Source organism: Salvelinus namaycush, chromosome 5 (assembly GCF_016432855.1).
Source record: "Salvelinus namaycush isolate Seneca chromosome 5, SaNama_1.0, whole genome shotgun sequence".
Taxonomy (NCBI): domain Eukaryota; kingdom Metazoa; phylum Chordata; class Actinopteri; order Salmoniformes; family Salmonidae; genus Salvelinus; species Salvelinus namaycush.
Genome location: NC_052311.1, coordinates 17,609,184 through 17,636,766, shown reverse-complemented (window position 1 = coordinate 17,636,766; position 27,583 = coordinate 17,609,184). Strand labels below are relative to the sequence as shown.

The following is a 27,583-nucleotide window of genomic DNA, read 5'->3' as shown; positions in this document are numbered from 1 at the left end:
GCAGTGTCCTCCTGAGCAGGCTGGACCCAGTCCAAGAACAACCAACCAACTGGGTAAACCTCTACTTATCACCAACCATCAGCAGTCTAGTGAGGGAGGCTCCCCCTGAAGAGTAGCTGCCCTACAAATGAACAAAACCTACACACAACAGATGAGCCAAATTGGTAGAAACAAATTGTAGGATTTTCCTTTTTCCAGCATTGATTCGTACAGTAGGATTGTGTGGTCTTTTGTATGTTTTGCAACAAACAGAAATGATCATTTCTTATTGGTCCAGGTCCCTAATTTTCTGTATTTTTTCTTCTGTTTGATGCTAAATGAACAGGCTCAGGCTTTGATAGTCATTTGGCTCTGTGAACTGAAGGCCTGGCTGCTGCTGTACAAGTCCTCATGGGGGTGGCTAGTCTAGCAGAGCGGCCCTTGTCTTTTCCCGGTCAGATCCCTCAAATATTGTGTGTGTGTAGCTCGGGAGGGGGAGAGATTGCACTGCCAAGTGCTGACCTTAGTGTGACTCTGGCCAGAGGATATCTAGTAACAGACCTGAGGTCCCCCTGGGTATCCATCGTCCCCCCTCTGTGTGTGTGTGTGTGTGTGTGTGTGTGTGTGTGTGTGTGTGTGTGTGTGTGTGTGTGTGTCTAAATCAGCAAATTAAATGAGTGTTTTATGATTGAACAGGTAAAGGTAGTCACTCCCTGGTTGTCTGTTTTTCTTCATTTTGGTGTCTAATGAACACAACCACGTCAGTGCCCTGATTTCATATTCAGAACCACTATCTATTTCCAATTATCATAAGGTAGTCTTTGTTCCGTAAAAAATGTCTTGTTTAAGGTTTTGTTGTTTTATAGGGAGAGTGAAATTATCCTGTTCATATCTGTACTTCAAGTCAAGGAGGCGAGCTAGGGAGAGACACTTTACATGTTTTTCACCTCCATCCAAGTGCTTTGAAATGGAAGACACATGCCACCATTCTCCCAAGAGATGTGTGATATCTCTTTAAAGGACTCAGGTGTGCGCTACTGCCTCATAGCCACTCTGGCAGCATTTTGGGTCTTAAGGTTTCGGACCCTTCTCAATTTTCAGATCAATATGGAGTGCGTCCCAAATGGCACTCCACTGGGCCCTGGTCAGAAGTAGTGCACTATAGGGGAAAGGGTGCCATTTGGAACACAGACGTTGTTTGCAGTGGCTTGTTGGGTCCTTATTGATTCTCCACACTACTATGTTCCTTTTTCCTCTCTCTGTCAGAGGTCACTGGTGTGGTATTTCATGGAATCACATCGTTGTGATCTGATTTATTAATGAATCACTTTGTTCTGCTCCACTGTTACAACTTTTTGTTGCTGATGCAACTTGTTTCTGAATATTAATATGACAGTTTTCAATTCCAACTGGTTTTAAAATGACCGAAGATTTAGTTGATTGTCCTTAAGTTGAGTAACCAATTGTAGTGTTTTTTTTAAGTTTTTTTTTTAGTTCATTATTATATATTGATGTCACTAAACTGCACCCTTACTGTCGGTTGGGGTTTCTTTCTTATTGTTCAAAGGGCAATGTCCAGACAGCACTTTGAGGTCTTAGTCTTGTGGCCATTCTTGGTTTCAAGCCAATATGTCATGAAGACAACTGGGCACAAACCTTGGTAAGTTCAGATTGGAGATTTATGTCTAGAACAAACATGACATGTAGAATAAGGAATCACATACTACCTGCAGAACATGCCCCAGTTGTTGCTGAGATGACTGTGGCTTAGAGATCACTAGGGACTCTGGTCAGAATATACAGCGGCGAATATTATGGAACTATTTCCTGGGTCAGAGAACTGTTTAGTGTGTGTGAGAAAGAGAGACCTTACAAAAGAGAGAAGTTACACAGCAGGCCTACTGCAGATCTGTAGCGCAGCAGTATAGTACATAATTCATTGTTATTGTGATTCACTTCTGCTCTCCAACAGACAGCTAACGCCTGTGTTATGTATTCATAAAGGCTGGGTATGAGATACTCAGTGAAGGCAAATGTCAGGAGTGGCAAAGCTAAGGCATGACATATTCCTCGGTTCTACTTTTTTAAGGCTGCAAAGTCTCTACCTTAGAGGCCTCTCCTCATCTCCATTCTTGAAATACATGATCAGCCGGTTTCCCAGACACAGATTAATTCTAGTCCTGGGCTGAAAAGCAGGAAATAGGGCAGATAAGTCTCAAACTGAGAATTGCACCCGTTTCATGGACACCTCAACTAAAGTTGAAGGGAACCAAAAAAATATTATTTTTTAGTTCTTGTTACTTAACAAGTCCTGTACCTATCCTCTTATCAGTGTGTTGAGTGTGAAGTTAAATAGTTTAAAGTCTAGATTAGAGAGCCCTCAATAAAATGACCCTTCCCCTCCAGTGGTTAAAAGTTAACAGTAAAGTGTTTACTCTGCATCTGTTACCTATTATAATTGATACCAGGTAGAGCCAGTGGTTGATATGTTAGCTCTGCTTTCAATGTATTCAAAGAACTGGCTGTTACAAGCCTCATGTGTTAGGAAAGTGTGTGACAAATTGTACAGGTTCTATGGCATGCAGGTTGGGCTCAAGGCACAATTTTAAAGGGATAGTTAAGAGAAATTACATATTTAGATATCTTAAAGGAATTTTGTTGCTCAATGACTTGGTTTGATGTTATTTTGAGATGACTTGAGGGCATAAATATAGCCTACTTTGAACACTAATTTGGGGAGCCTTTCTCACCGACGACAGGGGTGGAGAGAAAGAACAAACAAGGGAATATATGAGAACATATTAAAGGCCCAGTGCAGTCAAATGAGATTAACTGTTTTTTATATATATTTCCACACTGAGGTTGGAATAATATTGTTCAATTGTGAAAATTAGGATAGTGCTGATTTTTAAGTGTAAGATCTGTTTGAAAAGACTGCCTGAAATTGTTTGCCTGTTTTGGAGTGATGGAGTTGTGGCCTGCCTTGTGATATCAACAGGTGGTAAATTAGGTTGTGTCTACAGTTACATGTGACTTCGGCTATCAGAACACAAAGCTTGCATTGAAAAGATGGGTCTAGACACACAAGTCGTGTTGTGGTCTGATTGTGTTCAGATCTGTCTGACCACTTCAGGAGGTGGACAGGGAGCATTGTGTGGGGATTTCTCCTCAATCTGGATTCTACCAGAACTCCATTATCAGAATACTAAAGCTGCATGAACTGTCAGGTCCAGAGACATCCTTAGTTAATAGACCAAAAAGAGTTTCAAACCCCTCGGCCAATAACAGCTAGTTTTCAATTTTCCCCTCACTCAGACCACTCCCAGACAGTCCTAGCAAAATTGTTGCTTGAGAAATTGCTATTTATATATTTTTCACAATTTTTTCAATAAAAAATCATAGTAAGGTGCTTAAATTTAACCCATCAAGGATTTGATGTTGAAACTAAAAATGCCTGCATTGGACCTTTAAAAAAAAAAAAAAAAAAAATGAAATTCAAATATATTGAGAAATTTTCAAAAGGCAAATAATACTGAACACAGAATCTGACAATGAGTGAGTCTGAACGTGATTAATTACGCTGTCGATGAAAACTGAAATAGCAAAATGAAAAGGGCCATGCTTAAATTTGACTGGTTTATCGCATTGTTTAAAAAAATTAAGTAAAGCTCAGTCCATCTGCCTCAGGGCATAAACTAGTGGAAATGTATATTGATTGGATGGATCTCTGCTCCTTTTCATTTTTCCATTAGTGTTGAAAAGGTAGCCTGGTCCCAGATCTGTTTGTGCCATCTTTCCAACTCCTATGGTCATTGTCAATTGTCAAGCAAAGGAGTTGGACACAGCGGCAACAGATGTGGAACCAGACTATTAAATAGGTACTGGGGGGAAACGTATGGCACCAGTATGCAGACTTACCTGTCTAATCTACATAGTGCCTTTTGCCCCACTCAGAGTTCAAAGGAATAAATCCTGAAGTCAAGTCAATCTCCATAATGTGAAAGGAACCGGTAGACTTTGTCACCTTGTGTTTTGTTGACTCACTCTTTTACACTGTAGCTACACCCCTCCCTCTTACCGAACATTTTTACTATGGTGTTTGAGTCAGCATAAAATGGCACCCAAACAAGAAGAGGAAATTAAACATTTAAATGGGAACTGAATATGACAGAACCAGCCTAACCAGTCAGTGTCTGGGGCTTCCATCATAAACGTGCCTTGTGCATGTGTACCAGACTGATTTGGGAGAAAGTTTGTTTTTCAACTAGAACGCATTTTCTTGGATTGATTATGTTTGGGATTTTGTAGGAAGATCCACCATCTTTATACGTCAGGATCCACAAGAAATCTGGTGTTTTTAAAATAATTTCCGTTTGCATGATCAAACCCATATCCTGTTACACTACACTGTGAAATACACTCAAGACTCATCAACCTGTCCAACATGGACATTGGCCTGTACTGTATGACCAGATGTGGTAATACTTTCCCATTCTGTCTTCATAAGGAATTATATGCGTCATGTATAGCTCAAGGCGTAATACATGTGCTTATGCATTATGAAGAGGGTGTTCATAGGACGTGTTATCATAATACATCTCTCCACATGGGGAGCAGTGCATTATAATGCATCATGCACAGCTTATATGACATTACAAATGTGATTATTATGAAGAGGGAAGTGTTATATATTAGTACCAGTCAAGTTTGGACACACCTACTCATTCAAGTGTTTTTCTTTATTTTCACTATTTTCTACATTGTAGATTAATAGTGAAAACATCAAAACTATGAAATAACACATGGAATCATGTAGTAATGAAAAAATTGTTAAACAAATCAAAATATATTTGAGATTCTTCAAAGTAGCCACCCTTTGCCTTGATGACAGCTTTGCACACTCTTGGCATTCTCTCAACCAGCTTCACCTGGAATGCTTTTCCAACAGTCTTGAAGGAGTTCCCACATGCTGAGCACTTGTTGGCTGCTTTTCCTTCAGTCTCCGGTCCAACTCATCCTAAACCATCTCAATTTGGTTGAGTTCAGGGCACTATGGAGGCCAGGTCATCTGATGCAGCACTCCATCACTCTCCTTCTTTGTCAAATATCCCTTACACAGCCTGGAGGGGTGTTGGGTCATTGTCTTGTTGAAAAACAAATGATGGGATGGTGTATCACTGCAGAATGCTGTGGTAGCCATGCTGGTTAAGTGTGCCTTGAGTTCTACATAAATAACTGACAGTGTCACCAAGAAAGCACCATCACAACACCACCTCCATGCTTCACTGTGGAAACCACACATACAGAGATCATCTGTTCACCTACTCTGCGTCTCACAAAGACACGGCGGTTGGAACCAAAAATCTAATTTGGACTCATCAGTCCAAGAGGACAAATTACCACCGGTCTAATGTCCATTGCTCGTGTTTCTTGGCCCAAGCAAGTCTCTCTTATTCTTATTGGTGTCCTCTAGTGATGGTTTCTTCGCAGCAATTCGACCATGAAGGCCTGATTCATGCAGTCTCCTCTGAACTGTTGATGTGTCTGTTACTTGACCTCTGAAGCATTTATTTCGTCTGCAATTTCGGAGTCTGGTAACTCTAATGAACGTATCCGCTGCAGCAGAGGTAACTCTGGGTCTTCCTTTCCTGTGACAGTCCTCATGAGAGCCAGTTTCATCATAGCACATGATGGTTTTTGCGACTGCACTTGAAGAAACTTTAAAAGTTCTTGAAATTTTCAGAATTGACTGACCTTCATGTCTTGAAGTAATGATGCTGCTGTTTCTCTTTGCTTATTTGAGCTGTTCTTACCATAATATGGACTTGGTCTTTGACCAAATAGGGGTGGTATACAGAAGATAGGGCTATCTTGTCACAACACAACTGATTGGCTCAAACGCATTAAGAAGGAAAGAAATTACGCAAATTAACTTTTAACAAGGGACACCTGTTAATTTAAATGCATTCCAGGTGACTACCTCATGAAGCTGGTTGAGAGAGTGCCAATTGTGTGCAAAGCTGTCATCGGGGCAAAGGGTGGCTACTTTGAAGAATCTCAAATCTCAAATATATTTTGATTTGTTTAACACTTGTTTTTGCTGACCACATGAGTCTGTGTTATTTCATAGTTTTGATATCTTCACTATTATTCTACAATGTAGAATATAGTAAAAATAAAGACAAACCCAAACAAATGAGTAGTTGTCAACTTTTGACTGGTAATATATATATATATATATATCCTTACATTGTGGATGTGTGAGCTCTCCACCCGGGGAAGAAGGAGAGCAGTTTCTCTATTAATAGCTCAATGCAGTGGCCTGTGGTGCTTGCCAATCTGCCGCAGCACTTTACAGAATGCCTTTGCCACCATGACAGGAAAAGGGGCATTTTTGTGTGGGGCGTCCTGGCTGCAGAGTGGCGTCTTGAGTCTATTGGCAGTTTTACAGTTTAGGCGTGCCAATTGGACTCGTGTTAATACTGCTCTTCCCCCCTCCGGAGGGTGAGAGCGTTTAGAAGTGTAAACATGGTCTCCGGCTGTTGTTGATTCTTGGGCCATGGCTGCAGTGTGTGTGAAGCCCTAGGGAAGGGTTGCAGACCAAACTGTTTTAACTGCATGCTGCGTCAGTAAACAACTTCTGAACACAGTTCTACAAGGACGTGTAGAGGCTTGTTTCTCAGTGCCGACTGTTTGTGCAGCGCTTTTGTTGACAATTAGGGGATTCTAATCGTCTCATGTGTAAGACGAGGGCTTCTTCAACCTCTGGTTTAGTTATCTTCACAGCCATATTATTGTGCTGCCATAAAGGGGAAACACAGATTTGCTCCTGGGCCATGTAAATACATATTTTTTTATCAGATATTGAGTGTGTTTGAGAGTGAAATTGAAGACAAGAAATTAAAATGTTCCACTCACAATTCATGAGGATTTGCATCATCATAACTAAACAGAATAATCACATGGTACTGTAACTACCCTGCTTTAGCTTAATGTTTCTCGAGTCAATCACATTATAATCACTCACTATGGAGTATTCAGAGTCAACATTGAGAGTTGTGTGGTGCTGGAATATTATTAACCTATGGTCCTCTTGTCACATCTGCAGGTGCCCATACCTGGCAATCCACCTGTCCCCTGCCATCCCGGTCTTCGCTATCCTCCTCTTCTTTTTCGTCATGGCCATGCTGCTGAGGACCAGCTTCAGTGACCCGGGTGTGTTGCCGCGCGCACTCCCCGAGGAGGCCACCTTCATCGAGATGGAGATCGGTGAGAAAGTTTACCCTACCTGTGTTATCATCCTTCCCTTGGCCCTGTATAGAAACAACCCCTAGGCCATATCCCATATATACACTGAACAAAAATATAAACGTGACATGTGAAATGTTGATCCCATGTTTCATGAGCTGAAATAAACGATCCCAGAAGTGTTCCATACACACACACACACACACACACACACACACACACACACACACACAGCTTAATTCTCAACAACAACAAAAAGTTTGTGGCATATCTAGAATCAAATCAAATCACGTTTATTTTATATAGCCCTTCGTACATCAGCTAATATCTCGAAGTGCTGTACAGAAACCCAGCCTAGAACCGCAAACAGCAAGCAATGCAGGTGTAGAAGCACGGCGGCTAGGAAAAACTCCCTAGAAAGGCCAAAACCTAGGAAGAAACCTAGAGAGGAACCAGGCTATGAGGGGTGGCCAGTCCTCTTCTGGCTGTGCCGGGTGGAGATTATAACAGAACATGGCCAAGATGTTCAAATGTTCATAAATGACCAGCATGGTCAAATAATAATCAGGAGTAAATGTCAGTTGGCTTTTCATAGCCGATCATTAAGAGTATCTCTACCGCTCCTGCGGTCTCTAGAGAGTTGAAAACAGCAGGTCTGGGACAGGTAGCACGTCCGGTGGACAGGTCAGGGTTCCATAGCCGCAGGCAGAACAGTTGAAACTGGAACAGCAGCAAGGCCAGGTGGACTGGGGACAGCAAGGAGTCATCATGCCTGGTAGTCCTGAGGCATGGTCCTAGGGCTCAGGTCCTCCGAGAGAGAGAAGGAGAGAATTAGAGAGAGCATACTTAAATTCACACAGGACACCGGATAAGACAGGAGAAGTACTCCAGATATAACCAACTGACCCTAGCCCCCCGACACATAAACTACTGCAGCATAAATACTGGAGGCTGAGACAGGAGGGGTCAGGAGACACTGTGGCCCCATCCGATGATACCCCCGGACAGGGCCAAACAGGAAGGATATAACCCCACCCACTTTGCCAAAGCACAGCCCCCACACCACTAGAGGGATATCTTCAACCACCAACTTACCATCCTGAGACAAGGCCGAGTATAGCCCACAAAGATCTCCACCACGGCACAAACCAAGGGGGGGCGCCAACCCAGACAGGAAGATCACGTCAGTAACTCAACCCACTCAAGTGACGCACCCCTCCTAGGGACGGCATGAAAGGGCACCAGTAAGCCAGTGACTCAGCCCCTGTAATAGGGTTAGAGGCAGAGAATCCCAGTGGAGAGAGGAGAAGCTAATTAAACAGCATGATCATTGAACAGGTGCACCTTGTGCTGGGGATAATAAAAGGCTATTCTAAAATGTGCAGTTTCGTCACACAACACAATGCTGCAGATGTCTCAAGTTTTGAGAAAGCATGAAATTGGCATGCTGACTGCAGGAATGTCCACCAGAGCTGTTGCCAGAGAATTGAATGCTCATTTCTCATTCATAGCTGCCTCCAATGTAATTTTAAAGAATTTAGCAGTACGTCCAACCGGCCTCACAACCGCAGACCATGTGTAACCACGCCAGCCCAGGAACACCACATCCGGCTTGTTCACCTGCAGAATGGTCTGAGACCAGCCAACGGAAAGCTGATGAAACTGTGGGTTTGCGTAACCAAAGAATTTCTGCACAAACTGCAAGAAACCGTCTCAGCGAAGCTTATCTATGTGCTTGTTATCCTCACCAGGGTCTTGACCTGACCACAGCAAATGCTCACCTTTGATGCCCACTGGCACGCTGCTGTGAGTCCCGGTTTCAACTGTACCGTGCAGATGGCATGTCGTCGTGTGGGCGAGCAGTGTCAATGTTGTGAACAGAGTGCACCATTGTGGGGTTATGGTATGGGTAGGCATAGGCTACAGACAATGGACACAATTGCATTTTATCAATGGCAATTTGAAAGTGCCATTCATCTGTGCCATTCATCTGCCACCACCACCTCATGTTTCAGCATGATAATGCACATCCCCATCTCGCAAGGATCTGTACAGATTTCCTGGAATCTGACTGGTTTTCTGATCCATGTCCCTACCTTTAAAATAAAATATATATATATATATATATATATATATATATATATATATATATATATATATATATATATATATATTTACAGTACCAGTCAAAGTTTGGACACCTACAGATTCAATCCTGTATACATCTGGCCCTTTAGATACTGTGTTAACAAACCACCAAACGAGCATCAACGCCATACAACACTCCCTCCGTGGCCTCCAACTGCTCTTAAATGCTAGTAAAATGAAATGCATGCTCTTCAACCGATCGCTGCACCCGCCCGCCCGACTAGCATCACTACTCTGGACAGTTCTGACTTAGAATATGTGGACAACTATAAATACCTAGCTGTCTGGTTAGACTGTAAACTCTCCTTCCAGACTCACATTAAGCATCTCCAATCCAAATATATATATCTATAATTGGCTTCCTATTTCGCAACACAGCCTCCTTCACTCATGCTGCCAAACATACCCTCGTAAAACTGACTATCCTACCAATCCTTGACTTCGGCGATGTCATTTACAAAATAGCCTCCAACACTCTACTCAGCAAACTGGATGCAGTCTATCACAGTGCCATCCGTTTTGTCACCAATGCCCCATATACTACCCAACGCTGCGACCTGTATGCTCTCGTTGGCTGATCCTCGCTACATATTCGTCGCCAAACCCACTGGCTCCAGGTCATCTATAAGTCTTTGCTAGGTAAAGCTCCACCTTATCTCAGCTTACTAGTCACCATAGCAACACCCACCCGTAGGACGTGCTCCAGCAGGTATATTTAACTGGTCATCCCCAAACCCTACCTTGCCCGCCTTTCCTTCCAGTTCTCTGCTGTTAATGACTGGAACGAATTGCAAAAATCACTGAAGTTGGAGACTTATATCTCCCTCACTAACTTTAAGCGTCAGCTGTCAGAGCAGCTTACCGATCGCTGCAGCTGTACACAGCCCATCTGTAAATAGCCCATCCAACTACCTACCTCATCCCCATATTTGTTTTTGTTTTTCTGCTCTTTTGCACACAAGTATTTCTACTTGCACATCCTCATCTGCACATGTATCACTCCAGTGTAAATTGCTAAATTGTAATTACTTCGCCACTATTGGCCTATTTATTGGCTTACCTCACTTAATTTGCTCACACTGAATACAGATTTTTCTATTGTGTTATGACTACATTTGTTTATCCCATGTGTAACTGTTGTTTTTGTCGCACTACTTTGCTTTATCTTGTCGCAGTTGTAAATGAGAACTTGTTCTCAACTGGCCTACCTGGTTAAATAAAGGTGAAAAAAAGGGGTTTCTTTATTTGTACTATTTTCTACATTGTATAATAATAGTGAAGACATCAAAACTATGAAATAACACATGCAATCAAGTGTTACATTTTTTTTATATTTGAGATTCTTCAAAGTAGCCACCCTTTGCCTTGATGACAGCTTTGCACACGCTTGGCATTCTCTCAACCAGCTTCATGAGGTAGTCACCTGGAATGCATTTCAATTAGTACCTTTTTAATTTGTTGAATTTCTTTCCTTAATGCATTTGAGCCAATCACTTGTGTTGTGACAAGGTAGGGCTAACTCCATATTATGGCAGGAACAGCTCAAATAAGCAAAGAGAAACAACAGTCCATTACTTTAAGACAAGGTCAGTCAATCTGGCAAATTTCAAGAACTTTGAAAGTTTCTTCAAGTGCTGTCGCAAAAACCATCAAGCGCTATGATGAAACTGGCTCTGAGGATCGCCCCAGGAAAGGAAGACCCAGAGTTACCACTGCTGCAGAGGGTAAGTTAATTAGTTACTAGACTCAGAAATTGCAGACCAAATAAATGCTCAGTTCAAGTAACTGACACATCTGACACATCTCAACATCAACTGTAACGGCCTTCATGGTTGAATTGCTGTGAAGAAACCACTACTAAAGGACACCAATAAGAAGAAGAGACTTGCTTGGGCCAAGAAACACGAGCAATGGACATTATACCAGTGGAAATCTGTCCTTGGTCTAATGAGTCCTAATTGACAGAATTTTTTTTGGGTTCCAACCACTGACTTTGTGACGCAGAGTAGGTGAACGGATGATCTCCGCATGTGTGGTTCCCACCATGAAGCATGGATGAGGTGTGATGGTGTAGGGGTGCTTTGCTGGTGACACTTGGTGATTTATTTAGAATTCAAGGCACACTTAAGCAGCATGGCTACCATAGCATTCTGCAGCGATACACCATCTCATCTGGTTTGCGCTTAGTGGGATCATTTTGTTTTTCAACAGGACAATGACCCAAAACACACCTCCAGACTGTGTAAAGATTTTTTGACAAAGAAGGAGAGTGATTGTGCTGCATCAGATGACCTGGCCTCCACAATCACCCGACCTCAACCCCCATTGGCATAGTTTGGAATGAGTTGGACCGCAGAGTGAAGGAAAAGCAGCCAACAAGTGCTCAGCATATGTGGGAACTTCTTCAATCTTGTTGGAAAAGCATTCCTCATGATGCTGGTTGAGAGAATGCCAAGCCAAGGGTGTGCAAAGCTGTCACCAAGGCAAAGGGTGGCTACTTTGAAGAATCTCAAATATAAAATACCTTTTGGTTACTACATGATTCCATATGTGTTATTTAATAGTTTCGATGTCTTCACTATTCTACAATGTTGAAAAAATAAAGAAAAACCTTGAATGACTTGGTGTCCCAACTTTTGACTAGTACTGTATATCTATGACCAACAGATGCATATCTGTATTCCCAGTCATGTGAAATGCATAGAATAGGGCCTAATGAATTGTTTTCAATTGACTGATTTCCTTATATGAACTGTAACTCAGTAAAATCTTAGAAATTGGTTGCATTTTTTTGTTCGGTGTTTCAGTAGATTTGAAACCCAAACTGAATCAATGTAATGTGACATTTTCTGTAGCTCTGAAAGAATTTAAGAGTTTAAGGTAAGCAATATTGCGAGCGTTCCATCTAGCCTATCAGAGGGCAAGGTGGAGCTACTGTCATGCTGCTCAGGACTATCTAATCCTCTCCGATGTACATGAAGTGCCTAAGGGGTAGGGGCAAGCGAAGTCTCTTCCGGATGTGGGGCCTAGGAGGACTGTGGCCCACCACCCGAGGCGATTTAAGAAGCAAGCGAAGTGTAAAGCATTTTAGGGTTATGAATACTGCAGCAGACGTGTGTGTGTCAAGCAGCAGTGTGGAGACCAGAGCCCCTGCCTGTTGGTTAATTCATGTTTGTTATGCTTTATGCCACTAAAGGTTAGCTAATCATCCATGTTGTTCTGAGCTTATCCCCTAGTCAGACCCCTGCATTGTTAACAACTTTTTCTGCAATTTGAGGTGTACTGTTTCGAGCCTTGATGAAGTCTGAATTCTTCAGTTTGGCCCTCCATGCCGTTCTCATTACCTAGACAACAGTAGTATACATTAATTATTATGATGGCACAACCAAATAGGAGGGTTTTGCAGACGTGTCCTTTCTATGTTCCCACGTATAAGCTAGCCAGATGTTTACTCTTAATGAACATGCTGTACATTGCTGCACTTGTAATGGCCTTTGTTTTGATAACCTGACCACTCCCTAGTGGACTATCCACTCTTTTAGCCAGCCTCTCTTTTTGCTGTCCATCTCTTGAGGGAAAAGCCTGTCTGCTCTGCAGGAGCCCTGCCACAGCCCAACCCTCTCCCCCTCTCTCTTTCTCTAGCTGTTCAATGTGCAGGGAAGATTCACAGTGTCCTTCATGCATCCCCCATCCTATCTCATTATGGGCGAGAGGCTTGGGTGGGGGACTGGTCAGAGTTCCTCTACATATGAGCGGTCTGGAAATTATTTGCCCCTGCTGCAGGTGGTCCACTGAGAGTGCCTTTGCTGGCAGTGCTCCTTTTTGTCACGGCTCTGACTCAAGCCTTCCAGTCAGAATACATAGAGATGCATACTATTGGGCTAACATGCTAATGGATATTGCTTGTTGGACTGATTTGCTTCCTTTTTGATGGCTCTGACTCAGGCCTTCCAGTGAGACAACAGTGAACCATGCTAAAGGCTATTGCCTATTAGGATAACGTGAATTGTTATTGCCTGTTCGGCTAATGGCTATTTAGCTAACATGCTATTGGGCTAACATTTTAATGGATTTAGGGATTTGGCGGTAATGGCACTACTTAGAACAGCAAGGCCGTTCAGTTTGTGTGACATGACCTTGTTTAGTATTTTGAGCCACAGATTGCGTTTGGTGTTCTGCAGCAGGATCCTGCCCTCAACCTATTTAGCGCTCAAACTGGTCTTCCTCATCGTACACTAGTCTCAAAAAATCTGACCCTAGGCAAAAGTGACTTGGGTCTGGGTTCAATTATATACTTTTTTGGCATAGAGGAAATACGTCACTGCCTACAGTACGTCACTAGTTTATCCACTTGAATAAAATACAAAATAATATCTAGCAAGATGGAGATCAGAGGTTATTTTTAATGAGTGCATTTCGCAAGTGACTCATTTGCATCAACTACCTTAACTAAAACCACTGCAAAGGTTTTGCCTACAAACTTTGATTTTGATTCATGACGTTCTAGCATGCCTGTCTCGTTTTATTGGTACGGTCGCCAGAATAGTTTTCATCTTGCCTTTACATTCCCAAAATGTCTTTAATGTGCCATCATTGGCCAGCGTGGCAGTCGGTGGGGTCTGTGATGGAACGTGGGGTGTGTTAAAGGGAGACAGGCAGGTGCAGATGTGTAGGCTCTAGAACCCAGGCTGCCCAGCATATTGATGAAGGCTCAGCTGTGGTGCTCTGTCACTTAGACCCGTTAGTAGCTGGCTCCTGGAGGACTACTAATCGGATGAGAGCCTATCCTCCTGGAATATATAATGGGACGACCAGGACCGGATCTTCACAAAGGACTACATGTATGGTCTCATTCACCACTGGAGTGCTACCTTAATTAATTAACAAAGCAATGGTTTTAAGTGGAAGTGGTTTGATATAACTTACTGTGATTTCGACATTGTGATTTGTTAAAAAGCCTGGTGTTTCTTTAAACATTTTTTGCAGCATTTGATGAAGCCATTTGACCACCGTCTTGTGTCCTGTACAGTACGCTGTGTTGATTTGTCCTGTACACTGTGTTGATTTGTACATTTTCATCAATGGTGGTAGCAAGATCCTTAAAAAAAAAAAAAATGTATTCTGCTTTCTTGCATATCCTCTTGTTCAATCATGCAAAGACTTTGGGGGTGGTATGGCCTCTGCTTTTAGAGCAAACTGTGTAAATGTTTGATTTGGTTCAAGTTGTGCTGTCTCTCCACCTATCCTAGCATTCATTCCCCCTGGCAGTATTCAGTAATGTTATTTGAATAATTAAAATATAAGCGTTTTACACTACATGCAGTTGAAGTCGGAAGTTTACAAACACTTTAGCCAAATGCATTTAAACTCAGTTTTTCACAATTCCTGACATTTAATTCTAGTAAAAATGTCCTGTCTTAGGTCAGTTAGGATCACCACTTTATTTTAAGAATGTGACATGTCAGAATAACAGTAGAGAATGGTTTTTCAGCTTTTATTTCTTTCATCACATTCCCAGTGGGTCAGAAGTTTACATACACTCAATTAGTATTTGGTAGCATTGCCTTTTAAATTGTTTAACTTGGGTCAAACGTTTCAGGTAGCCTTCCACAAGCTTCCCACAATAAGTTGGGGGAATTTTGGCCCATTCCTCCAGACAGAGCTGGTGTAACTGAGTCAGGTTTGAAGGCCTCCTTGCTCGCACAGGCTTTTTCAGTTCTGCCCATGAATTTTCTATGGGATTGAGGTCCGGGCTTTGTGATGGCCACTCCAATACCTTGACTTTGTTGTCCTTAAGCCATTTTGCCACAACTTTGGAAGTATGCTTGGGGTCATTGCAAACCGTAGTCTGTTTTTTTTATGGCGGTTTTGGAGCAGTGGCTTCTTCCTTGCTGAGCGGCCTTTCAGGGTATGTCGATAAAGGACTGGTTTTACTGTGGATATAGATACTTTTGTACTTGTTTCCTCCAGCATCTTCACAAGGTCCTTTGCTGTTGTTCTGCGATTGATTTGCACTTTTCGCACCAAAGTACGTTCGTCTCTAGGAGACAGAACCCGTCTCCTTCCTGAGCGGTATGACAGCTGCGTGGTCCCATGGTGTTTATACTTGCGTACTATTGTTCGTACAGATGAACGTGGTACCTTCAGGCATTTGGAAATTGCTCCCAAAAATGAACCAGACTTGTGGAGGTCTACAATTATTTGCTGATTTTCTTTTGAATTTCCCATGATGTCAAGCAAAGAGGCACTGAGTTTGAAGGTAGGCCTTGAAATACAACCACATGTGCACCTCCAATTGACTCAAATGATGTCAATTAGCCTATCTATTTGTCAATTTCTTCTGATACTCGTCAGTCTATTCTTGTTCTGAGAAATGAAGGCTATTCCATTCGAGAAATTGGCAAGAAACTGAAGAACTCGTACAACGCTGTGTATTACTCCCTTCACAGAACAGTGCAAACTGGCCCTAACCAGAAAAGAGTGGGAGGCCCCGGTGCACAACTGAGCAAGAGGACAAGTAAATGAGTGTCTCATTTGAGAAACAGAGGCCTCACAAGTCCTTAACTGGCAGCTTTTTAGCCTTTTTAAAATGCTAAGCTTGGATTAGCTAACACAACGTGCTATTGGAACACAGAAGTGATGGTTGCTGATAATGGGTCTCTGTACGCCTATGTAGATATTCTATAAAACAAATCAGCCGTTTCCAGCTACAATAGTCATTTACAACATTAACAATGTCTGCACTGTATTTCTGATTAAGATGTTATTTTAATGGACAGAAAAATGTGCTTACTGAAGAGCTGTAACTTTCAATGTGGCGGCATCATAGGATGCCACCTTTCCAATAAGTCAGTTAATAAAATTTCTGCCCTGCTAGAGCTGCCCCGGACAACTACAAGTGCTGTTATTGTGAAGAGGAAACGTCTAGGAGCAACAACAGATAAGCTGCATAGTGGTAGGCCAAAAGCTCACAGGACGGGACCACTGAGTGCTGAAGCGCATACAGTGGCTTGCGAAAGTATTTACACCTCCTTGGCATTTTTTGTGCTTTGTTGCCTTACAACCTGGAATGAAAAGGTTTTTTGGGGGGGTTGTACAAATTTGTTTTGCACAACATACCTACCACTTTGAAGATGCAAAATATTTTTTATTGTGAAACAGACAAGAAATAAGACAAAAAAACAACTTGAGTGTGCATAACTATTCACCTCCCCAAAGTCAATACTTTGTAGAGCCACCTTTGCCAGCAATTACAGCTGCAAGTCTCTTGGGTATGTCTCTATAAGCTTGGCACATCTAGCCACTGGGATTTTGGCCCATTCTTCAAGGAAAAACTGTTCCAGCCCCTTCAAGTTGGATGGGTTCTGCTAGTGTAAAGCAATCTTTAAGTCATACCATAGATTCTAAATTGGATTGAGGTCTGGGTTTTTGACTAGGCCATTCCAAGACATTTAAATGTTTCCCCTTAAACCACTCAAGTGTTGCTTTAGCAGTATGCTTAGGGTCATTGTCCTGCTGGAAGGTGAACCTCTGTCCCAGTCTCAAATCTCTGGAAGACTGAAACCGGTTTCCCTCAAGAATTTCCCTGTATTTAACGCCATCCATCATTCCTTCAATTCTGACCAGTTTAACAGTCCCTGCTGATGGAAAAACATTGGTGTTCTTACAGTGATGAGAGGTGTTGGGTTTGCGCCAGACATAGCGTTTTCCTTGATGGCCAAAAAGCTCAATTTTTGTCACATCTGCCGAGAGTATCTTCTTCCATATGTTTGGGGAGTCTCCCACATGCCTTTTGATGAACACCAAATTCGTTTGGCTTAGTGGTCCTATGGATAGATACTCCAATCTCCGCTGTGAAGCTTTGCAGCTCCTTCAGGGTTATCTTTGTTGTGCCTCTGATTAATGCCCTCCTTGCCTGGTCTGTGAGTTTTGGTGGGCGGCCTTCTCTTGGCAGCTTTGTTGTGGTGCCATATTCTTTAAAAAGAATTATAATGGATTTAACGGTGCTCTGTGGGATGTTCAAAGTTTTTGATATTTTTTTATAACCCAACCCTGATCTGTACTTCCCAACAACTTTAACTTTGTCCCTGACCGGTTTGAAGAGTGCCTTGGTCTTCATGGTGCAGCTTGCTTAGTGATGCCCCTTGCTTAGTGGTATTGCAGACTCTGGGGCCTTTCAGAACAGGTGTACAGTCGTGGCCAACAGTTTTGAGAATGACACAAATATTAATGTTCAGTCTGCCTCAGTTTGTATGAAGGCAATTTGCATATACTCCAGAATGTTTTGAAGAGTGATCAGATGAATTGCAATTAATTGATAGGTCCCTCTTTGCCATGCAAATTAACTGAATCCCCCCCCCCAAAAAACATGTCCACTGCATTTCAGCCCTGCCACGAAAGGACCAGCTAACATCATGTCAGTGATTCTCTCGTTAACACAGGTGTGAGTGTTGACTAGGATAAGGCTGGAGATCACTCTGTCATGCTGATTGAGTTCGAATAACAGACTGGAAGTTTCAGAAGGAGGGTGGTGCTTGGAATCATTGTTCTTCCTCTGTCAACCATGGTTACCTGCAAGGAAACATGTGCCGTCATCATTGCTTTGCACAAAAAGGGCTTCACAGGCAAGGATATTTTATTTATTTTTTATTTCAGGCAAGGATATTGCTGCCAGTAAGATTGCACCTAAATCAACCATTTATCGGATCATCAAGAACTTTAAGGAGAACGGTTCAATTGTTGTGAAGAAGGCTTCAGGGCGCCCAAGAAAGTCCAGCAAGCGCCAGGACCATCTCCTAAAGTTGATTCCGCTGCGGGATCGGGGCACCACCAGTACAGAGCATGCTCAGGAATGGCAGCAGGCAGGTGTGAGTGCATCTGCATGCACAGTGAGGCGAAGACCTTTGGAGGATGGCCTGGTGTCAAGAAGGGCAGCAAAGAATCCACCTCTCCAGGAAAAACATCAGGGACAGACTGATATTCTGCAAAAGGTACAGGGATTCGACTGCTGAGGACTGGGGTAAAGTCATATTTTCTCTGAATCCCCTTTCCGATTGTTTGGGGCATCCGGAAAAAAGCTTGTCCGGAGAAGACGAGGTGAGCGCTACCATCAGTCCTGTGTCATGCCAACAGTAAAGCATCCTTAGACCATTCATGTGTGGGGTTGCTTCTCAGCCAAGGGAGTGGGCTCACTCACAATTTTGCCTAAGAACACAGCCATGAATAAAGAATGGTACCAACACGTCCTCCTAGAGCAACTTCTCCCAACCATCCAGGAACACTTTGGTGACGAACAATGCCTTTTCCAGCGTAACGGAGCACCTTGCCATAAGGCAAAAGTGATAACTAAGTGGCTCGGGGAACAAAACATCGATATTTTGGGTCCATGGCCAGGAAACTCCCCAGACCTTAATCCCATTGAGAACCTGTGGTCAATCCTCAAGAGGTGGGTGGACAAACAAAAACCCACAAATTCTGACATACTCCAAGCATTGATTATGCAAGAATTGGCTGCCATCAGTCAGGATGTGGCCCAGAAGTTAATTGACAGCATGCCAGGGCGGATTGCAGAGGTCTTGAAAAAGAATGGTCAAACTGCAAATATTGACTCTTTGCATCAACTTCATGTAATTGTCAATTAAGCCTTTGACACTTATGAAATGCTTATAATTATACTTCAGTGTTTCATAGTAACATCTGACAAAAATATCTAAAGACACTGAAGCAGCAAACTTTGTGGAAATTAATATTTGTGTCATTCTCAAAACTTTTGGCCACGACTGTGTGTGTATATACTGAGATCATGTGACACTTAGATTGCACACAAGTGGACATTATTTAACCTCTAATTCCTCCCAAACCCGGATCCGGGAGCACCTCCATCAGTAAAAAAGCTGACTAGCATAGCCTAGCATAGCGTCACAAGTAAATACTAGCATCTAAATATCATTAAATCACAAGTCCAAGACACCAGATGAAAGATACACATCTTGTGAATCCAGCCATCATTTCTGATTTTTAAAATGTTTTACAGGGAAGACACAATATGTAAATCTATTAGCTAACCACGTTAGCAAAAGACACCACTTTTTTTACTCCACCAGTTTTTTACTCCATCAGTAGCTATCACAAATTCGACCAAATAAAGATATAAATAGCCACTAACCAAGAAACAACTTCATCAGATGACAGTCTGATAACATATTTATTGTATAGCATATGTTTTGTTAGAAAAATGTGCATATTTCAGGTATAAATCATAGTTTACCATTGCAGCCACCATCACAACTCTCACCAAAGCGACTAGAATAACTACAGAGAGCAACGTGTATTACCTAATTACTCATCATAAAACATTTCTTAAAAATACACAGCGTACAGCAATTGAAAGACACAGATCTTGTGAATCCAGACAATATTTCAGATTTTCTAAGTGTTTTACAGCAAACACAATATATCGTTATATTAGCTTACCACAATAGCAAACATCACAACAGCATTGATTCAAGCCAAACATAGCGATAACGTATAAACCACCAAAAGATATTAATTTTTTCACTAACCTTCTCAGAATTCTTCAGATGACAGTCCTATAACATCATATTACACAATGCATATAGAGTTTGTTCGAAAATGTGCATATTTAGCGGCACAAATCGTGGTTATACAATGTGATTAGTGGCCAAAACGTCAAGCAATCTGTCCGGCGCCATCTTGGAGAGGCACCTATTCTAATCGAAAACTATTCATAAACTTGACTAAAAAATACAAGTTGGACAGCAAATGAAAGATAAATTAGTTCTTAATGCAATCGCTGTGTTAGATTTTTTAAATGAACGTTACTGCGCAATACAGCGTGCGCTAAAGCGAGACCGCACCATAATTCATGGCGGAATTATTATTTGACATTTGTCAACATAAGTACGAATTAACAGCATAAAGACTGCTTACTATTAGCTGAGCTTCCATCAGAATCTTGGGCAAGGTGTCCTTTCTCCAGAACAATCGTCTTTTGGTTGAAAGATGTCCTCTTCTCCTGTCGAAATAGCAGCTAACGATAGCCACCCACTGGAGAAGTGTCCAACTCGTGAAAGCGCATGACAAAGAAATCCCAGAAAATCGCAATAAACTGCTATAAACTGCTATAAGTCGGTTTAAATTAACTACCTTATGATGTCTTTAACACCTATAACGAATAAAAACATGACCGGAGATATAGAACTACTAAAACGAAAGCGTTTGCAGGACGCCATTGTGATGTCTTCTTGCGCCAGGCGCACCGTTGAAAAGGACAGTACTTCCGTTCCACGGTCTTATATAGGGTCCCAGATTGCGCAATCCACTCCATTCAAATTCTCACCGCTTACTGACATCTAGAGGAAGACGTATGCAGTGCATGTAGCCCGATGGCTTACATAAACTGACCTCAGAACAGGGACCTCGATTTCTGAAATCTCACTCCCTGACAGGAAATGTGCTGCAGAATGAGTTCTGTTTCACTCAGAGAAATAATTCAAACGGTTTTAGAAACTAGAGAGTGTTTTCTATCCAATAGTAATAATAATATGCATATTGTACGAGCAAGAATTGAGTACGAGGCAGTTTAATTTGGGAACTCATTTTTACAAAGTCGAAATGGCGCCCCCATAGGCTCAAGAGGTTAACTAATGATGTGACTTCTGAAGGTAATTGGTTGCACCAGATCTTATTTAGGGGCTTCATAGCAAAGGGGGTGAATACATATGCACGCACCACTTTTCCGTAAATATTTTTATAATTTTTTTTCACTTCACCAATGTGGACTGTTTTGTGTACGTCCATTACGTCAAATCCAAATAAAAATCAATTTAAATTACAAGTTGTAATGCAACAAAATATGAAAAACGTCAAGGGGGATGAATACTTTTGCAAGGCACTGTAGCATGTAAAAATCATCTATCATCGGTTGCAACACTCACTACCAAGTTCCAAACTGCCCCTGGCAGCAACATCAGCACAAGAACAATTTGCCGGGAGCTTCATGAAATGGGTTTCCGTGGCCGAGTAGCCGCACACAAACTTAAGATCACCATGCGCAATTGGCTGGTGTGGTGTAACGCTCGCCGCCATTGGACTCTGGAGCAGTGGAAACGTGTTCTCTGGAATGATGAATCCCACTTCACCATTTTGCAGTCCGACGGACGAATTTGGGATTGGCTGATGCCAGGAGAACGCTACCTGCCCCAATGCGTAGTGCCAACTGCAAAGTTTGGTGGCGGAGGAATAATGGTCTGGGGTTGTTTTTCATGGTCCAGTTTTTCATAGTTCCAGTGAAGGGTAATCTTAACGCTGACAATGACATTCTAGACAATTCTGTGTTTCCAACTTTGTGGCAACAGTTGGGGGAAGGCCCTTTTCCTGTTTCATTATGACAATGCCCCCATGCACAATGCAAGGTCCATACAGAAATGGTTTGTCGATCGGTGTGGAAGAACTTGACTGGCCTGCACAGAGCCCTGACCTCAACCCCACCAAACACCTTATGGATGAATTGGAACGCCGACTGCAAGCCAGGCATAATCGCCCAACATCAGTGCTCGACCTCACTAATGCTCTTGTGGCTGAATGGGAATCAATTCCCCGCAACAATTTTTCCAACATCTAGTGGAAAGCCTTCCCAGAAGAGTGGAGGCTGTTATAGCAGCAAAGGGGGGACCAACACCATATTAATGCCCATGATTTTGAAATGAGATGGTCGACGAGCAGGTGTCCACATACTTTTGTACATGTAGTGTTTGTTGAACAGAACTATATACTAGAGGTCGATCGATTAATCGGAATGGCCGATTTTAATTAGGGCCGATTTTCAAGTTTTCATAACAATCGGTAATCAGCATATTTGGACTCCGATTATGGACGATTACATTGCACTCCACGAGGAGACTGCGTGGCAGGCTGACTACCTTTTACGCGAGAGCAGCAAGGAGCCAAGGTATGTTGCTAGCTAGCATTACATTTATCTTAGAAAAAAACAATCAATCTTAACATAATCAGTAGTTAACTACACATGGTTGATATTACTAGTTTATCTAGCTTGTCCTGCGTTGCATATAATCGATGCGGTACCTATTAATTTATCATCGGATCACAGCCTACTTCGCCAAACTGGTGATTTAACAAGCGCATTCGCGAAAAAAGCACTGCCGTTGCACCAATGTGTACCTCACCATAAACATTAACGCCTTTCTTTAAAATCCATACACAATTATATATTTCTAAACCTGCATATTTAGTTAATATTGCCTGCTAACATGAATTTCTTTTAATGAGGGAAATTGTGTCACTTCTCTTGCGTTCTGTGCAAGCAGAGTCGGGGTATATGCAGCAGTTTGGGCTGCCTGGCTCGTAGCGAACTGTGTGAAGACCATTTCTTCCTAACAAAGACCGTAATTAATTTGTCAGAATTGTACATAATTATGACATAATGTTGAAGGTTGTACAATGTAACCGCAATATTTAGACTTAGGGATGCCACCCGTTCGATTAAATATGGAACGGTTCCGTATTTCACTGAAAGAATAAACGTTTTGTTTTCAAAATGATAGTTTCCGTATTTGACCATATTAATGACCTAAGGCTCGTATTTCTGTGTGTTATATTATAATTAAGTCTGATTTGATAGAGTAGTCTGACTGAGCGGTGGTAGGCAGCAGCAGGCTTGTAAGCATTCATTCAAACAGCACTTTCCTGCATTTTCCAGCAGCTCTTAGCTGTGCTTCAAGCATTATGCTGTTTATGCCTATCAACTCCCGAGATTGGTATAGAGATGATATAGAGATACAATTGGTATAGAGAAATAGTCCTATAATTCCTATAATAACTACAACCTAAAACTTCTTACCTGGGAATATTGAAGACTCGTGTTAAAAGGAACCACCAGCTTTCATATGTTCTCATGTTCTGAGCAAGGAACTTAAACGTTAGGTTTTTTTACATGGCAAATATTGCACTTTTAAACTTTCTTCTCCAACACTTTGTTTTTGCATTATTTAAACCAAATTGAACATGTTTCATTATTTATTTGAGACTAAATAGATTTTATTGATGTATTATATTAAGTTAAAATAAGTGTCCATTCAGTAGTTGTAATTGTCATTATTACAAATATATATAAAAATCGGCCGATATTTAAAAAAATCGCTATCAGCTTTTTTCGGTCATCCAATAATCGGTATCAGCGTTGAAAAAAATCATAATCGGTCGACCTCTACTATATACCCTGACACAGCAAGACACATCGTCCCAGGTCCAGGCTAATAAATAACAATAACAGATCATGAAAAAATTTATACAAATAAATGTCATTCACTGACATTCTTAAGGTTCAACTATTCTGGTGTTTGTACTTCCAAAGCCCTTCATCTTTATCAGCCGGTGTGGCTCAACTCACAGCTTTACTGTGTAGATATTCAACACAATAGGAACCTTGATTTCCACCGGCTTTGAATACAATTCTTTGAAGTGGAGCTGGCAACAGGCAGTGGAGCTGGCAACAGGCAGTGGAGCTGGCAACAGGCAGTGGAGCTGGCAACAGGCATTGCAAGATTCTCAGAACATACTCTACTATATATTTGTCTAGTAGAGGCACTGTGGGTAAATGTAAAAAAAAATGTATCCTTTGGTTTAGTCTTGTATATTTAGTCGACTGAAAATGTGTACTGTACAAATATATAAACACAACATGTAAAGTGTTGGTCCCATGTTTTATGAACTGAAATAAAATATCCCAGAAATGTTCCATACGCACAAAAGCTAATTTCTCTCTAATTTTGTGCACAAATCTGTTCGTGAGCATTTCTCCTTTGCCAAGATAATTAATCCACCTGTCAGGTGGATTAATTATCAAGAAGCTGATTAAACTGCATGATCATTACACAGGTGCAACCTGTGCTGGGGACAATAAAAGGCCACTCTAAAATGTGCAGTTTTGTCACAAGACAATGCCACAGATGTCTGTGTCCAATTGGCATGCTGACTGCAGGAATGTCCACCAGAGCTGTTGCCAGAGAATTGAATGCTCCTTTCTCTACCATAAACCGCCTCAAGGTGTTTGGCAGTATGCCTAACCGGCCTCACTACCACAGACCAAGTGTAACCATGCCAGCACAGGACCTCCACATCTGGCTTCTTCACCTGCGGGATAGTCTGAGACCAGCCGACGAAACTGTGGGTTTGCACGACTTAAGAATTTCTGCACAAACCGTCTCCGTGAAGCTCATCTGCGTGCTCGTCGTCCTCACCAGGATCTTGACCTGACTGCAGTTCGGCGTCGTAACCGACTTCTTCAGTGGGCAAATATTCCCCATCGATGGCCACTGGCATGCTGGAGAAGTGTGCTCTTCACGGATGAATCCTGGTTTCAACTCTACCTAACCTCATGTTTCAGCATGATAATAATGCACGGCCCCATCTCTCAAGGATCTGTACACAATTCCTGGAAGCTGAAAATGTTCTAGTTCTTCTATGGCCTGCATACTCAACAGACCTCACCCATTGCGACAGTGTGTTCCAATTCCCACCAATATCCAGCAACTTTGCATAGCCATTGAAGAGGAGTGGGACAACATTCCACAGGCCACAATCAACACTCTGATCAACTTGATGCGAAGGAGATGTTGCGCTGCATGAGGCAAATGTTGGTCACACCAGATACTGACTGGTTTTCAAATCCATGGTGACCAAAATATGCTTGTCTGTATTCCCAAATCCATAGGGTCTAATGAATTTATTTAAATTGACTGATTTCCTTATGAACTGTAACTCAGTAAAATATTTTGAAATTGTTGCATTTATGTTTTTGTTCAGTGTAATTTCCATGTGGTCTGTGACTCCTAAATGTGACCAACCTTGATTAAAACATGACTGAATAAAAATGATCATTATTCTTGGTTAAAAGACTATTTATTCCAAGAGTAGGCTAAACCTGTATTTGTGAAACTTGCACTACACAGTATGATAATGACTAGATTGTTAACTGCATATAAACCAAAATGGGCACCTTTTGTTGATGTCTCCTTTCCCTCCGTTTTTCACAGAGGCGACCAATGGGAACGTCCCGGCCGGGCAGCGGCCTCCACCTCGGATCCGCAACGTCCAAATCAATGGGCAGATTGTCAAACTGAAGTACTGCTACACCTGCAAGATCTTCCGACCACCTCGTGCCTCACACTGCAGTATATGTGACAACTGCGTGGGTAAGGGAGAGCTCTCTTCTCCCTCCTGCTCCCTTCAGTTTTTAATTCATTTTGTTATCATAGAAGAATTCACTCTGAGACTGGGTATTGTGTTGGGGACTAGCTTTTCTTTTAGCAGTGTGTGAAGGACACATTCTACAGACGTTTTTAAATGTTTGCTCAAGACTTGACCTTGCCTACATTGATTTGTCAGTGTTGTTAATACCACACACAGGGCAGTTCCATGGAAACCGCCTTCCTTCCAGCTAATAACCACGCCCACTGGTTTTATTCAAAATATGTGATTAGATTTTTTTATTTTTTATTCTGTGAAATACAACACAGACTTGATTGCATTGAGGAAGAAGTAGTGTATTTTTTTTTGTCTTGCTCCTGGGCAAAGCTGTATGTACATCAAACCCTCTCCCTTCATTGATTGAATTGAGCCCTTAGTGCAGAGTATCCTGTAAGGAGACAGGCTGCTGTGTCATGATGGGTGTGTGTGACCCAGACAGACTGCAGCAGGTGCACTGGCCCCACACAGACAGCCCTGTGTTCTAACCATGACTGTGCATAGAGGCACACACGGATCCTCCACCGTCTTCTCTATCCTCACTCTGTACTTGTGGGCGCTGCCGCGTGTGCCATATATGATTTAGTAGTCTATCTACACGAGGCTCATATACCGTACATCAACAGAGCATGCGTATATCTGATGGTTCTTCCTCATTATTATTATGCTCCAATGCAGAAGTCTTCCACCTGCATGCTGTTATAATTTTCATTTAAATAATGTTGTGAAACTATCCAGGGTGTGCGTGTTATCTGCCACAGGGAGAACAGTTTAAAGCAAGATGTTTTGCCTCTAAAGCTATTTGACCCTGCATTCACTCTGGTAATAATGAGACGGGGGTCACTATATTCAGACCAGAGGGAATTATAGGGAAACGGCTCCTATTGCTTGTAATAGCCATGCGCTCGTCTTTGAGGGTTCGTGACCTTTTGTAGCAGAGAACATTTGGATAATGGCTACTTTACCTTTGTTGAACAGGTTGTTGTCAGAATTAGTTGTCAATGTGATGCCAATATGTTGGTCTGCCAAATTCATTACTGGTGTGTGTGTGTGTGTGTGTGTCACTCTCTTTGTTATAGCCTGCAGTTTACTCTTTGTTAGTGAAATGTATTTTACTATCTTTGGTACATTAAACCAGCAGAACTTTGGGGAAGGGTCTATCCTATGCACTCATTGGCATCTCCAAGTTAAATTGAACTAAGTTTTTTTTGTGTGTGTATGATGGAGTGGCGTTTGATCCCATGGCCCCAGAACCTCTTCCCATCGGTCTTTAACCTCATTGGCCTTTAACCTCTCTGGGATATGTGGGACGCTAGCCAACATCCAGTGAAAATGCAGAGCGCCAAAATCAAATAAATTACTATAAAAATTTATCTTTCATGAAATCACACATGCAATACACCAAATTAAAGCTACACTTGTTGTGAATCCAGCCAACGTGTCAGATTTCAAAAAGGCTTTACAACGAAAGCACACCAAACGATTATGTTAGGTCAGTACATAGCCACAGAAAAACACAGCCATTTTTCCAGCCAAAGAGAGGAGTCACAAAAAGCATAAATAGAGATAAAATGAATCACTAACCTTTGATCTTCATCAGATGACACTCATAGGACTTCATGTTACACAATACATGTATGTTTTGTTCGATAAAGTTCATATTTATATCCAAAAATCTCAGTTTACATTGGTGCGTTACGTTCAGTAATGTTTTGCTTCCAAAACATCCGGTGATTTTGCAGAGAGCCACATCAATTTACAGAAATACTCATCATAAATGTTGATGAAAATACATGTGTTATGCATGGAACTTTAGATAAACTTCTCCTTAATGCAACCGCTGTGTCAGATTTCAAAAAAGCTTTACCGAAAAAGCACACCATGCAATAATCTGAGTACAGCGCTCGGAGCCCAAACAAGCCAA

The 27,583-nt window shown here is 41.9% G+C and overlaps 1 protein-coding gene across 1 annotated transcript in view; it reads left to right on the top strand.

The window, feature by feature from the left end:
• The window catches only part of LOC120048017 (palmitoyltransferase ZDHHC9-like), a 49,542-nt gene that overhangs the window by 8,976 nt on the left and 12,983 nt on the right, over positions 1-27,583 (top strand). Inside the window, exons 2-3 of the mRNA XM_038993685.1 lie at positions 7,088-7,248; positions 25,449-25,607. Of these exons, the coding sequence (XP_038849613.1) occupies positions 7,088-7,248; positions 25,449-25,607 (320 nt within the window). The remainder of the gene's footprint in view (positions 1-7,087; positions 7,249-25,448; positions 25,608-27,583) is intronic.